Genomic DNA, 12,209 nt, shown 5'->3' on the forward strand with positions numbered 1-12,209 from the left:
GTCTTAGAAAAGTAAGGACCAGCACCCAGTATGTCCAACAATTCTTCCAGGTGTAGCAAGGCATTACTGCCAATGACTGTTTGGGGATTCACAATTTCCTTAAAATTGGCACACAACTAGAATTTGCTTGATAGGTTCCTCAGAATGACAAGAGGGGATGCCCACTGACTGGCAGTAATGAGCACTATGACCCCTCTGTCTTGCAAACTGAAAAGTTTCTGAGCCACCTGTTCTCAAAGAGTGCGATGGGCAGGAAGAGCTCAAACAAAATGTGACTGTGCATTGTCCTTCATTTTGACATGGGCAACAAAATTGTTAGCTTTGCCTAAACCATCAGAAAATAAATTCTGAAATTCTGCACATAACTTAACAACACTCTCCCAAGGATCAAAGTAAGAAACAGGATGTTCATTATCCTGTATACTTAGCGCAAACAAATCAAAAGAGTCTAGACCAAAAATATTAGCACTGTTTTCATAGGAAAGCACTGTGAATGTCACTGTCTTTGACAAATTTTGGAAAGCTGTGGGAAGGATACAAGTACCTAAGATACTAAGACAGGAATGTCTTGGCTGGTATACACAGTTAGCATATGGCATGATGTGCACAACTTGGGTTACCCCAACACTTCATAAGTGCAATGGCTGAGCAAAGTCACTGGAGCTCTAGTGTCAAGTTGCCAATTGACTCATTGTTCAGCAATAGTGAGAGACACAAAATGTTTTTTGTCTTCATGTTGCATTGTAAATGAGTTGGGAGCCTTTTCTGAATGGCTACCACACTGTTGGGGCTTCAAAAACACACTACACACATTTTGTGACCTAAGCTTGCATGAAGGAGTAGCAGAAGGAGGTGTTTTATGTTTCTGCAAGCACACAATCTGTACAGTGTACATGACCTCATTTGCCAAGAAAAAAGAAGGGCACTTCATGCAAGGGCCAAGATCAGTGAATGTGTGCCATTTAACCATTTAAGTCTGAGGGCATGAGTTATGAGTTCACACCTTGTGCCTGATCCAACACATATTTATTAACACCATGTGACTGCGGCTGACAGTACCACTGTTGCAAGCCAGTGGGGAGGCCTTTTAGTCACAGCTACCTACGGACAAATAGGTGCTCCCCCAAAATTGTCTTATGTACTTTTGCATGAACCCTGATAGTCTGCAGAACCTGTTGTAAGAAAGAGTCGGCATTATTTAAGATTCTGTTCCTGAAATCAGCAGTCTGCTACAGTGTGTATGAGGGCATCACAAACCATTGTATCACTGCAGTATTTGCACAGTTACATTTAAATCCAAACTATCTAGTAAGGCCTTGCACTTCAGTCACCCACTGACAGTATGTCTGTCCTTGTTGCTTAAACAACCTAAAGAAATTGTAATGGGCAGTTGCCACTTGAACACTGTCCTCATAATACTTAGTAAGCGCCTGCAATAATTTCTCGTGGTCTACTAGGTCAGAGTGGGACATGGGAAAGAATCTGATGCACAAGTGATATATACCACTCCTGCCATGGAGAAGAAATAATAATGTTTGGCAGTACCTGATATGTGTTGTGCTGCGATATGTACATCAAGTAGTGCAAGGTGCTCTGTCCAGTCTTCCTTCATCTTGTCAAACTGGTGAAATGATGGTACATACACAGGCAGTGCAGGTGGTGTTACACCTATTGGGTCTGGTGTCTTGTGTGACGTCACCTGCACTGTTGTGAAGCAATTCATCACTCCAAGCAGCTGCACCATTTGTAGACTCTGAAACTGAATAAACTAAAGTAACTACAGGTGATGCAGCAGGAAAGTGCAGTTTAGTAGCCATAATAAGTAAACAATGTGCAAGAGAACAAGACAGTTAACCAAGATGCAAAGTCAAACAGCAAAAAGCAAAAGTAGTAAGACAATGAAGCACAGAGAAAATAGAAAAGGGAGGGGGGGGGCAAAAGTGACAAATGTCAAACCTAAAACCTAGAACATAAACAGCACAAGCAAAGCAAGCATTGAGTAAGCAAGAGCTACAAAAACTGAACAAAAAGATGACAGAACAGGAAGAAAGCAATTATGATTGATGACTGTCACACATATGTTTGATGTCTCATCACCAGAAGTTGTGTATGATGTCATACACAATGGTAAGTGGAGGTGGGCTACAGATTGGTGTGGCAACTGTCATCATAGGAAAGCTGGAGAGGAAAAGAAGTGATTCGCAAGTAATGTAACACAGTAAACTGAAGATTTACTTAACTTATATGTTGCCAAATATAAGAAGACACATTACAAATAGTGCAGCAAGAAACAGAGTCCAACTACCACAATGTTCACAAGTAAAAATGTCTCTGTACCAAAGCATGAACAATGATGATGGGGCAGTGACCAGGCAGCATCTGTGTAACATCTCATTGCAAAGTGGTTCTGAGCACAAATGAGGTGAGCAGCTGCTATTGGCTGTTCTTTGTTGCAGTGGCAGAGGGTGCTCATAGCTACTGGAGGTGTCGTTCAGTGAGTGTACTCCATTTGGCCCACAAATTCTCTCACAACTTTGATCATCGTCTCATTGAAACTTGAAATTCTGTTGCTATGATGCCTGTGGGGTGATACTGAAATGTGATACCACACTTCTTCTCATCAGTTGTGCTTCCAGCACCCACCTCCCCCCCCCCCCCCCCCCACAAAAACCCTCTCTCCTAGATGGAGCACCTAGACATGGTACACTACATAGCAACAATGCAGGGTCATCTGGTTTTCTCCAGTGCCTGCCATCTTCCACTATACAAGCAAAGAGCCAGTGAGGGTAAGATTAAGGCAGTGATCACTGCCAGTGTGCCCCACCCCTGCAAAAGCCCGTGGGCCTCTGCCCTTCACACGGTCCCCAGAAAAGATAGGAGTGGCGCCCTTGTGGATACTATCAGGCACTAAATGCGTGGAATGTTCCCGACTATTAACCCGTGCCCCTCCTGTGCAGCTACAGCAATGACCTCTCCAGTGCAACAGTCTTCAACTAGATAGATTGCCTAAAAACATTCATGAAAATTTTGGTCAGCCTGGAAGACATTGAGAAAACAGCAGTTATCACATCTTTCGGCCTCACTGAGATAATTTTTATGTCATTCAGGATCTGCAATGCTGCCCAAAACTGGCAGTGCTTCTAGACAGTGTTCCCCATGGCCCTCTGGGATGCTTTTCATACCTGGATGATATCCTAAGCTACCCTTGCAACCTCACAGATTATAGGAGTTATTCCTCTGCCTCTAGAGGGTAGGAGTTGTAATTAACATGGAGAGCATTTTTGAAGCTCAAGAGATCAAGTTTCTGGAACACGCTATATCCACCGCAGGCTTCCAACCACTTGCTGAAAAGGTCCACACAATAACTGACTTCCCACACCCCACGACCTTCAAGAAACTCTGCCGGCTCCTTGGAATGGCAATTTTTTTCTGGCGCCACCATAGAAATTCTGTAAGCATACACAAGCCCTTCACTGCCACACTACAAGGTGACCACACAAAAGGAAACAAATCCTTGCCCTGATGTGTCCCAATGACAGACAGTTTCAAGCACACAAAGTGTGAACTAGCCAGTGCTGCCCTTCTGGCCCACCCCCATCCTACTGCCCTACTCACAATTATCAGTGATGTCAGGCAGCCTGCCTTAGGTGCTATCCCCCAGCAAAGTGTGAGGACATCTTGCCTCATCCTCCAACTCCGCAAACTCCCTGGTACCTACCTCCACATCTGGTGTGACCTTCTTACAAACCCTGACCACCCAGATGGTTCAGAAGACTGCATCTGTCCCTACCTCCCCCCCCCCCCCCCCCCCTCCGCCCCATATGCCCGACCTCTGCAAACCAGCCTTTGACCACCACCATGACCTGTCACATCCCAGCATCTTTGTGTGCATGACTGTCATGTCAGAGCATTTCTTCCAGCCCAATATTCTTCAAGATTGTAGTAGCTGGTGCTGCACCTTTATACCATGCCAATGCACAAAAGATCTACACGTCAACATCGTAGGCCTCATTATATTGTCTAGTGGCTACTGATACGTACTCACCACATTTGACAAGTTCACTTTGTACTGGGACATCCTCCTCTAGCATTACTTTTCCTCAACAGTAGTTGTCGATACCAGTATTATTTTTAGAATTTTGGACAGATCAGTTTTATGTCAACTTTTTCTCTGAAAACTTTCATATAATTTTACACACAGTATTTTATATTTCAATCAAAAATTTATTAAAAGGAATTACTTTATTTTTTATGCTACAATCGATAAGTACTAGTTCTGAATGTATGGTTAATTTTTTTTGAGAGATTTGAAATTATGAATTACTTGGCACACTTAAAATTTCTATTATTAATTACACAATCTAGTACTGTTTACTATGTGTATTTCTGAATTCATTTGTGAAATAATAATCAAAATTAATAGAAATTTATTTGTCAAGAAACACTGTAAACCCTTTGGAATATGGTTATTACCACAGAGTGAGGTAGTAGTAAGCATGCCTCTGATGTGATCGGACGTATTTTTGTATTCAGGGCAAACAGGTAATTTTGGCTTTGTTAATGTGAAAATTCAAAAGACATATGATGTACTAAAAAGTGACAAAGTATATTAATGTCACAACAAAAATTCTGCAACAACACTCTTCAAATTTATTTACATCAATTAACCATGAGGACCTAAAATGTGAGAATTTCAGCTTCAAGAATCAGACCCCTTGAAAGGAAGAACTGGAGCCAAATCTACACAAAAAGCTAAGTAAAGTATAAAGTTAATTGTAATCTTTGCTCTGCTCAAAATTTTTTGTAAAAGACTTCACTTATTGTGGGCAATAGCTGGAATTAGGAAGGAAGGGGGAGATTACAACTTGCTGGCTGAAGGCTGTGCCAATCCTGGACATCTCAGTGCACACCATTGCTAGGGCTTTTGTTACCACAAGGGTATCAAATTTCTGTTGCCCCCATGAAATAACTTCAGCCAATGGCACTAATTTACAACCTGCCTTTTCAAAACTCTCACTGAGAATTGTGGCACTTTAATTCACATAACAGTGAGCTAGCACCCTGCCACAAATGGTATGGTGGAGTGGTTTCACAGGACTTTAAAAGCTGCCCTCACTTGCCAAACTGTCACATGGTCTGCCGCCCTGCCACTGGTTCTCCAAAGTTTTCAAGTGACCCACAAAGTCGACTTGGGATGTCCACTGTTGAGTTCGTATACAGTGAGCCTCTCGTTGTGCCAGGCGGTTTCGGTGAGCCACTGCCCCTGCTTCCCATCACTTGCATTCCCACTTTGGAGCAGCAGCCCCCACAGCACCATGGTGAGTGCAGATCATTCGTCCACTGGGACCTATAGATGAGCTCACATTGATGTGCTGCAAAGACGCCTGCCAGCCACCACTCATCCCACAGTACTCAGGCCCTCACTTTGTCCTCAAGCACAGAGGAAAGACCTTTTCTCTGCACCTCAACGACACTGCAAATCTCATTCTATTCAGCCCCTGTGCACCTCCAGTGATCAGCATCAAGCTGGCACCCAACAATGATGACGCACCCACAGATGCCGCCAACCTGCTGGTGTCACCGATACAGCATCCAGTGCATGGGACCCAGTGCCAGAGCCATCCATTCCACTGGCACCTGTCCCTGAGGAGCCACCAGCAGTGCTCATCACCTTGCCCCTGCTGCCAGAACCAACCCCAGACACCCTTTGCATGACACAACATGTTGCATCTGCCCCTTCAGTGCCAGTGGATCTGTAGATTTCTCTGCAGTGCCAGTTGCACCTGTTGGCAACCTATGCAACCCTGTGGTGAAATGGAACAAGATGCTCCAGCATTAGAAAATTGCAGTGAAATCCAGGAAGATCTGCAGCAGACAGGCACTTGGTGCAGGGAGTGGCAACTGACCCTTAACATAGACAAATGTAAAGTATTGCGAATACATAGAAAGAAGGATCCTTTATGATTATATGATAGCAGTACAAACACTGGTAGAAGTTACTTCTGTAAAATAACTGGGAGTATGCATACAGAATGATTTCAACTGGAATGATCATATAAAATTAATTGTTGGTAAGGCAGGTGTCAGGTTGAGATTCATTGGGAGAGTCCTTAGAAAATGTAGTCCATCAACAAAGGAGGTGGCTTACAAAACGCTCGTTTGACCTATACTCGAGTATTGCTCATCAGTGTGGGATCCATACCAGGTCGGGTTGACAGAGGAGATAGAGAAGATCCAAAGAAGAGTGGCGCGTTTTGTCACAGGGTTATTTGGTAAGCGTGATAGCATTACGGAGATGTTTAGCAAACTCAAGTGGCAGATTCTGCAAGAGAGGCGCTCTGCATCGCGGTGTAGCTTGCTGTCCAAGTTTCAAGAGGGTGTGTTTCTGGATGAGGTATTGAATATATTGCTTCCCCCTACCCAAGGAGGGTAAATGTAAAATCAGAGAGATTCAAGTGCGCACGGAGGCTTTCCGGCAGTCATTCTTCCCGCGAACCATAAGGGAGGTAATACAGTGGCATTTAAAGTGCCCTCCACCATACACCGTTGGGTGGCTTGTGGAGTATTAATGTAGATGTAGATGTAGAGCAAGGTGTGCCATGTGGGCCTATCCACACTATGTTAAATGAGCAGGTCATGTGGGCTGCCAGCTGTGCATGACCTGCCTGGGCAGTTGTACACCACATCACCCTCCACATAGCTCCACCATTGAGCTACAACAGACCCGACCATGCCCACCAGCCACAGAGCACCACAACACCCATTCTGGTTGGCAGTGCAGTGGGGCACTGGCTTTGTGCAGAGCTCACTGCATGAAGCATTCAGAGCTGCCGCATACGACATCGCTGCATCCACCATCATACCACCAGACCATTTATCTTCGTGATCTGCCCCGAAATCATGGCACCATTGCTGCCGTATATCCCAGTCCACTGATCAACACTGTGACAGCCCTTTGGTCTACAGCTCACCAAATTGTATGGTAACACATTCCCCAAAATTCGTGCCTGCCACTTGGTTTCCCCAGCACATAAATGCTTCAGCAGAAGATGAATGGGCATGTGCCAAACATTACATGTTTAGTGAGCACTCTGGTGGCATAGACTCTCTTCCCAGCTGCCTCTTGGCAGTAGGTGAGTTGTTCTGGGCATTAAGTATAGCCCAAAGCTTTTCCCCACAGTTGAAACTCTTCTCATGAACACCGAGCTAGACATTCCAAATGTCACCACTCTGTGATATGTAGTGTTTATTCACATGACAAAAAACTTAACAGCTTGTTGCACAGTACTACTCGATAGGTATATGAGCAGCTAGAAGATTAGGTACTGGTATGTCAGCCTTGAGTGATATGGCATTACGTGTTACTTGTATAATCGATGAGAACTAGTGAGCCTACCCTTCTCAACTGCAATCAGGCACCCATGGCTCCTCTTCATAGACAGTTATCCTGGGAATTGATTCTTGATTACTGCCACTTTAACGTCAGTGAGGACAATAGTCCCCCCCCCCCCCCCCCAAGACCTGCCAAATGGTGCAGTCTGTGTGTCCACAGGAGCATATTTGCAATTTGTGAGTCCTTCAATACTTTCCACAAGTCACCTACCCATGTGCATGTGCACTATGAGCATGTGAAATGACATCATTGTATTAACCCTTTCATGTGAATTTATAGTTAGATTCATTCACTATCTAATGTTGTTATGGTTGATCATTGTGCTCTTTTCCTTTGTGTAAATATCAATTCATTTAGATATAACCCACCTAAAATGGTGGGAGTGAAATATTGTATATAGGGTTTCAGTGTGTTGTTGCAAGTCATGGACAGAGCTCTTGTGAGATGCAGTGGTTTTGTTCTCTGCCCTGTGAGAGTGAATCTGTCGCTGTGCATCCATTTTGGCTCATTACAGGTGTTTTGTTTCAGGCTGGGACATCGTAACTCAACCACTGTACATATGCTTTCCCCTACATTTTGAAAACTCTCACTGACATCACAGGCAGCATGCCCATATGTTAATTTGTTATATATCCCCTGTGGTAAATTGATGTTTTTCTGCAGATACCTCTTGCATGTCAGTGCATTTAGTTTGGTTTTCCTCCTTCCTTCACTCATGTTCACCCCTCAACACTCTTATCAATATTTCTAGCAATTCTAGCAAATAGAAAACTAATTCCAATACTGACAACACTAAATATCTTTCCTACAGTTCTTTGTTGTAGTTTAATAAATATAATTCTAATCCCAAATGTAAAATTTGATCTATTCTTGATCTATTAGTGATGCCAATAGACTTCTGATTCATTAACAGTTTTATATTTGTTCATTTATGTACAGGGGGACAAGGTGTGCTTAAATGCCCTGCAGAATGGTGCAACTAATGCTCTGCAAGATATTGTTGGGACGTACTTCAAACCATATTTTCTAATTAAGGTAAGTTAAAAACACTTTAAAATGAAATTATAGTGCTAGAGAACATTTTACTTGTAAAAAAATTATGAGCTAAGATATTAATGTCATAAATTTGAAATATCTCACTATGGCAGATGTTGCTATTGTTCCTTGAATGTTTCAATATAAACATAAGAAAGGCAGATGTGAAAATTGGATAACACCGAGTACTTTGTTACAGAGAATGCTCTGCAACACAGTACCCATCATCTTGATTTCTGCGTCATCATATGGGTGATTTGAAATCTTATTTTCAGGACCACCTCAGAAATTTTGTTGTAGGAACTTTATCCAAAACTTGTTCCTAATCCCTTATACCCTCCTTGCCTGTACATATTGAGCTTTCCAACTTTTGTTCCATCACGTCTTAATATTTACTTATTTTTACACTGAAGCCCAAAAGAAACTGGAGTAGGTATGCATATTCGGATACAGGGATATGTAAACACAGGCAGACTATGGTGCTGAAGTCAGCAACACCTATATGAGACAACAAGCATCTGGCACAGTTGTTAGATTGGGTACTGACACTACAATGGCAGGTTATCAAGATTTATGTGAGTTTGAATGTGGTGTTATAGTCAGCACACAAGCGATGGGACACAGCATCTCTGAGATAGCGAAGAATGGGGATTTTCCTGTACAACCATTTCACGAGTGTACCATGAATGTAAGGAAAAGCCATATCTTGGTATTCCATAAGCCCCATGGTTACTCTGCAAAGCTGCATTACTGCCAAGGATTATGTGATCATTTTAAGGTGATTATATCCATTCCATGTACAGTGTTTGTTCCCCACAAGTGATGCTGTGTTCCAAGACGACAGGGCCCCTGGTCATACAGCTTGCATTGTCCAGGGCTGGTTTTGTGAGCATGAGGATGACCTGTTGCAGCTTCCCTGGCCACCACAGTCACCAGATCTCTATATTATTGAGCCTGTATGGTCTAGTTTGTTGTGTGATCATTATCCATTTTCATCATTGTTATGTGAACCTGCCACTATTTTGCAGAAAGAATAGTATAAGATTCTCTTGGAAAGCAAACAGGACCTGTATTTATTCTTTATGAGATGACTGGAAGATGTTTTGAAAGCCAACAGGTTTCTGACACAATGTTAGGCCTGCTGATCTGTTGTGTTAAATGATATTTCCATATTTATGTCCAACCCTTGTGTATTGAATGCTTTAATATTTACTGTGAGACGTAATATTATCAGTAACATTGTTGCTGAACCAATTCCCTGATACATGTCTTCATTTATAAATGAGTCACAGGCAATAGTATATAGCTCAGACTGCACTTCTGTGTCCTCCACTGTTAATGTCAATATTAGTATTGTAGATGCTGCTGTTTTCTGGTTAATGGCTTAGACCTATGATGTTTACTTCAAACTGCAGATGTGAGTTTCACCTGTTCTTGGTGTGACCATAAGCTGCTGGTGCAATTGAGTGTCACCTGTTTCTGGTATCACCATAAGCATCCCGGGGTGATACAACCAGAATTGCAGCAATAAAAATAAATTGTGTTACAATGTTGACAACAGCTTTGTGAATGAAGCTGGAAATAAATATACTGCTGTTGACTGCTGTTCACTTATTTTATATTTTAGAGTTAGACTAACCATTGGTTTAAAAATGTCTTGTAGTTGAATACTGGCAGGTCACAGAATAGGAAGATGGGGAAGATAACAAAGAATACCTATCCTTGGCGCTATCATTTCTTGGGTTACAGCAGAATTTCATAAACCATTGCAAAACCCACATTGTTGGCTTACTGAAACAACTTAGTGCATCTGTATTATCAGTGTACATGATTACAATTATGTATGATTTAAATTTAATAAACTAGTTATGTAGCATTTTGCCATTCACTAATGATTTATTAAAATTTCTTAATGTGGTGTTAAAATTATATATGTTGTTATTTTTTGGACATACTGAAGAGATCTGTATTATGAAAAGACTTACGTAAAAAGTTGGTATTCTGGCAACATTGTTCTCTTCCATTATCATTATTTTTGTTTTCTAAATAATAGTTAAAATATCATTTTATGAATCTGAAATGAAAGACAATCTCTAAAATATATTGAAAATGTGACATTATCATAGAAAAGAGAGACATGGTTACACATGTTTTGAATATTCTGCCAGTGCATATTAAATATAGTGTGTGTAATGCAATAGAGCCAATCGTGAATCAACAAATTTTCTGTTGACCAGTTCCTTTTAATCCACTGATGAGGATCTTCATATGAGTTCTTTAAACAAACAATTGAAAGTCCAGACCCTTTCATAATATTGTTGAATTCTTGAAACTTTATTTATAGTGTTTTGTAAATCCTGTCGTGGAAGAGAACTTGGCTCTTGTTTCCTTTGTTCTGTCCATAATGCTCCCGTCTTCCTCCTCTCATTTACCATAAATTTTGCATTCCTCATTTTGTTCCTGAATTCATTTCTGTCTTTTATCATTTGTTTGTTGATCCCTAGCTGCCTTATGTCTTCCTCTATTTCATGATACCAACTTGTTTTAAAGCTTGAATGTTTTATTACATCAAAGATTCTCTTTGTAAGTCTGGTGTTGTCCATTCTCTGTATGTGTCTGTAGAAATTTAGTCTGTGTTTTCTGATCATGTCTGTGAGTTTGTCAGTGTGTTGGTATAACTCATTGATAGGTCTTTGAAATGAATAAAAAATGAAACAACTCCTTTCTTTCTAGTGAATTATCAATAAAATATGGTGTATCACAGGGCTCAATCTTAGGTCCACTGTTCTTCTTGGTTTATGTGGGTGACTTAGTTGAATATATGAGTCCCACAAAAACTAACCTGTTTGCCAATAACACTAGCATTTTGCTCATTGAATCCAATCCAGAAACGTTGCAGTCCACAGCAGAAAGTTCTATGAAAAGACTTTATGAGTGGTTCACAAAAAAAAAAAAAAACTCATTACACATACTGTGTCACAGAATTCGTGGGTCTATGAGTTCAGCAAGACTTAAAGTGGGACACACATATAAATAACTTGTCTAGAAGACAATCATCTGTGTGCTATGGCCTAAGAATTTTAAAGACTACAACAAGCAAAAAATAGTACTGCAGGCATACTATGCACAGTTCCACTCACTAGTCCGATATGGGATTGTTTTCTGGGGCTACTCAACTCACAGTGTAAAGGTTTTTAGAATTCAAAAGAGAGCTCTAAGAATAATTTGTGGCCTTAAAAAGATGGACTCCTGTAAACCCCATTTTACTGAGCTTGGTGTTCTGAATGTCCAAGTTTATTCATTTATGAAACTATCTTGTTCACTAGGTACTACCTCCTGAAAACAGGCAAACTGCTACAGAACAAAAATGTACACAACTATAGTACCAGAGGGAAATCAAATATACATCAAAAATATCACAGAACAACCACCTATCTGTGGCGTTTGTTGATCTAACTGTCGCCTTCGACACTGTGTGGAGGGAAGGCCTTATCTACAAATTTCTCCGCATGATGCCCTGCAGAACAATGGCTCGACTGATTAACAGCATGCTAAGTGATTGGATGTTCCAGGTAATCACTGGAAGTAACATAAGTAAGGAGAGGAAGCTGAACAACGGATCGCCTCAAGGATCAGTTGTCTCACCATTACTGTTCAACCTATATCTATCTGATCTACCTAACACTTCATCCAGAAAATACTGCTATGCCGATGACTTGGCTCTAGCTGTAAAACACCAGTACATGAAGACAACAGAAGAGATTCTAACCAACGAACTGTC

At 41.4% G+C, this 12,209-nt stretch overlaps 1 protein-coding gene across 1 annotated transcript in view; it reads left to right on the forward strand.

Annotated features, from left to right (window-relative positions):
* The window catches only part of LOC126100255 (dynein axonemal intermediate chain 7-like), an 844,976-nt gene that overhangs the window by 781,915 nt on the left and 50,852 nt on the right, over positions 1 to 12,209 (forward strand). Inside the window, exon 14 of the mRNA XM_049910840.1 lies at positions 8,333 to 8,428. Coding sequence (XP_049766797.1) covers positions 8,333 to 8,428 — 96 coding nt within the window. The remainder of the gene's footprint in view (positions 1 to 8,332; positions 8,429 to 12,209) is intronic.

Source organism: Schistocerca cancellata, chromosome 9, assembly GCF_023864275.1.
Source record: "Schistocerca cancellata isolate TAMUIC-IGC-003103 chromosome 9, iqSchCanc2.1, whole genome shotgun sequence".
In the NCBI taxonomy this organism is placed as follows: Eukaryota; Metazoa; Arthropoda; class Insecta; order Orthoptera; family Acrididae; genus Schistocerca; species Schistocerca cancellata.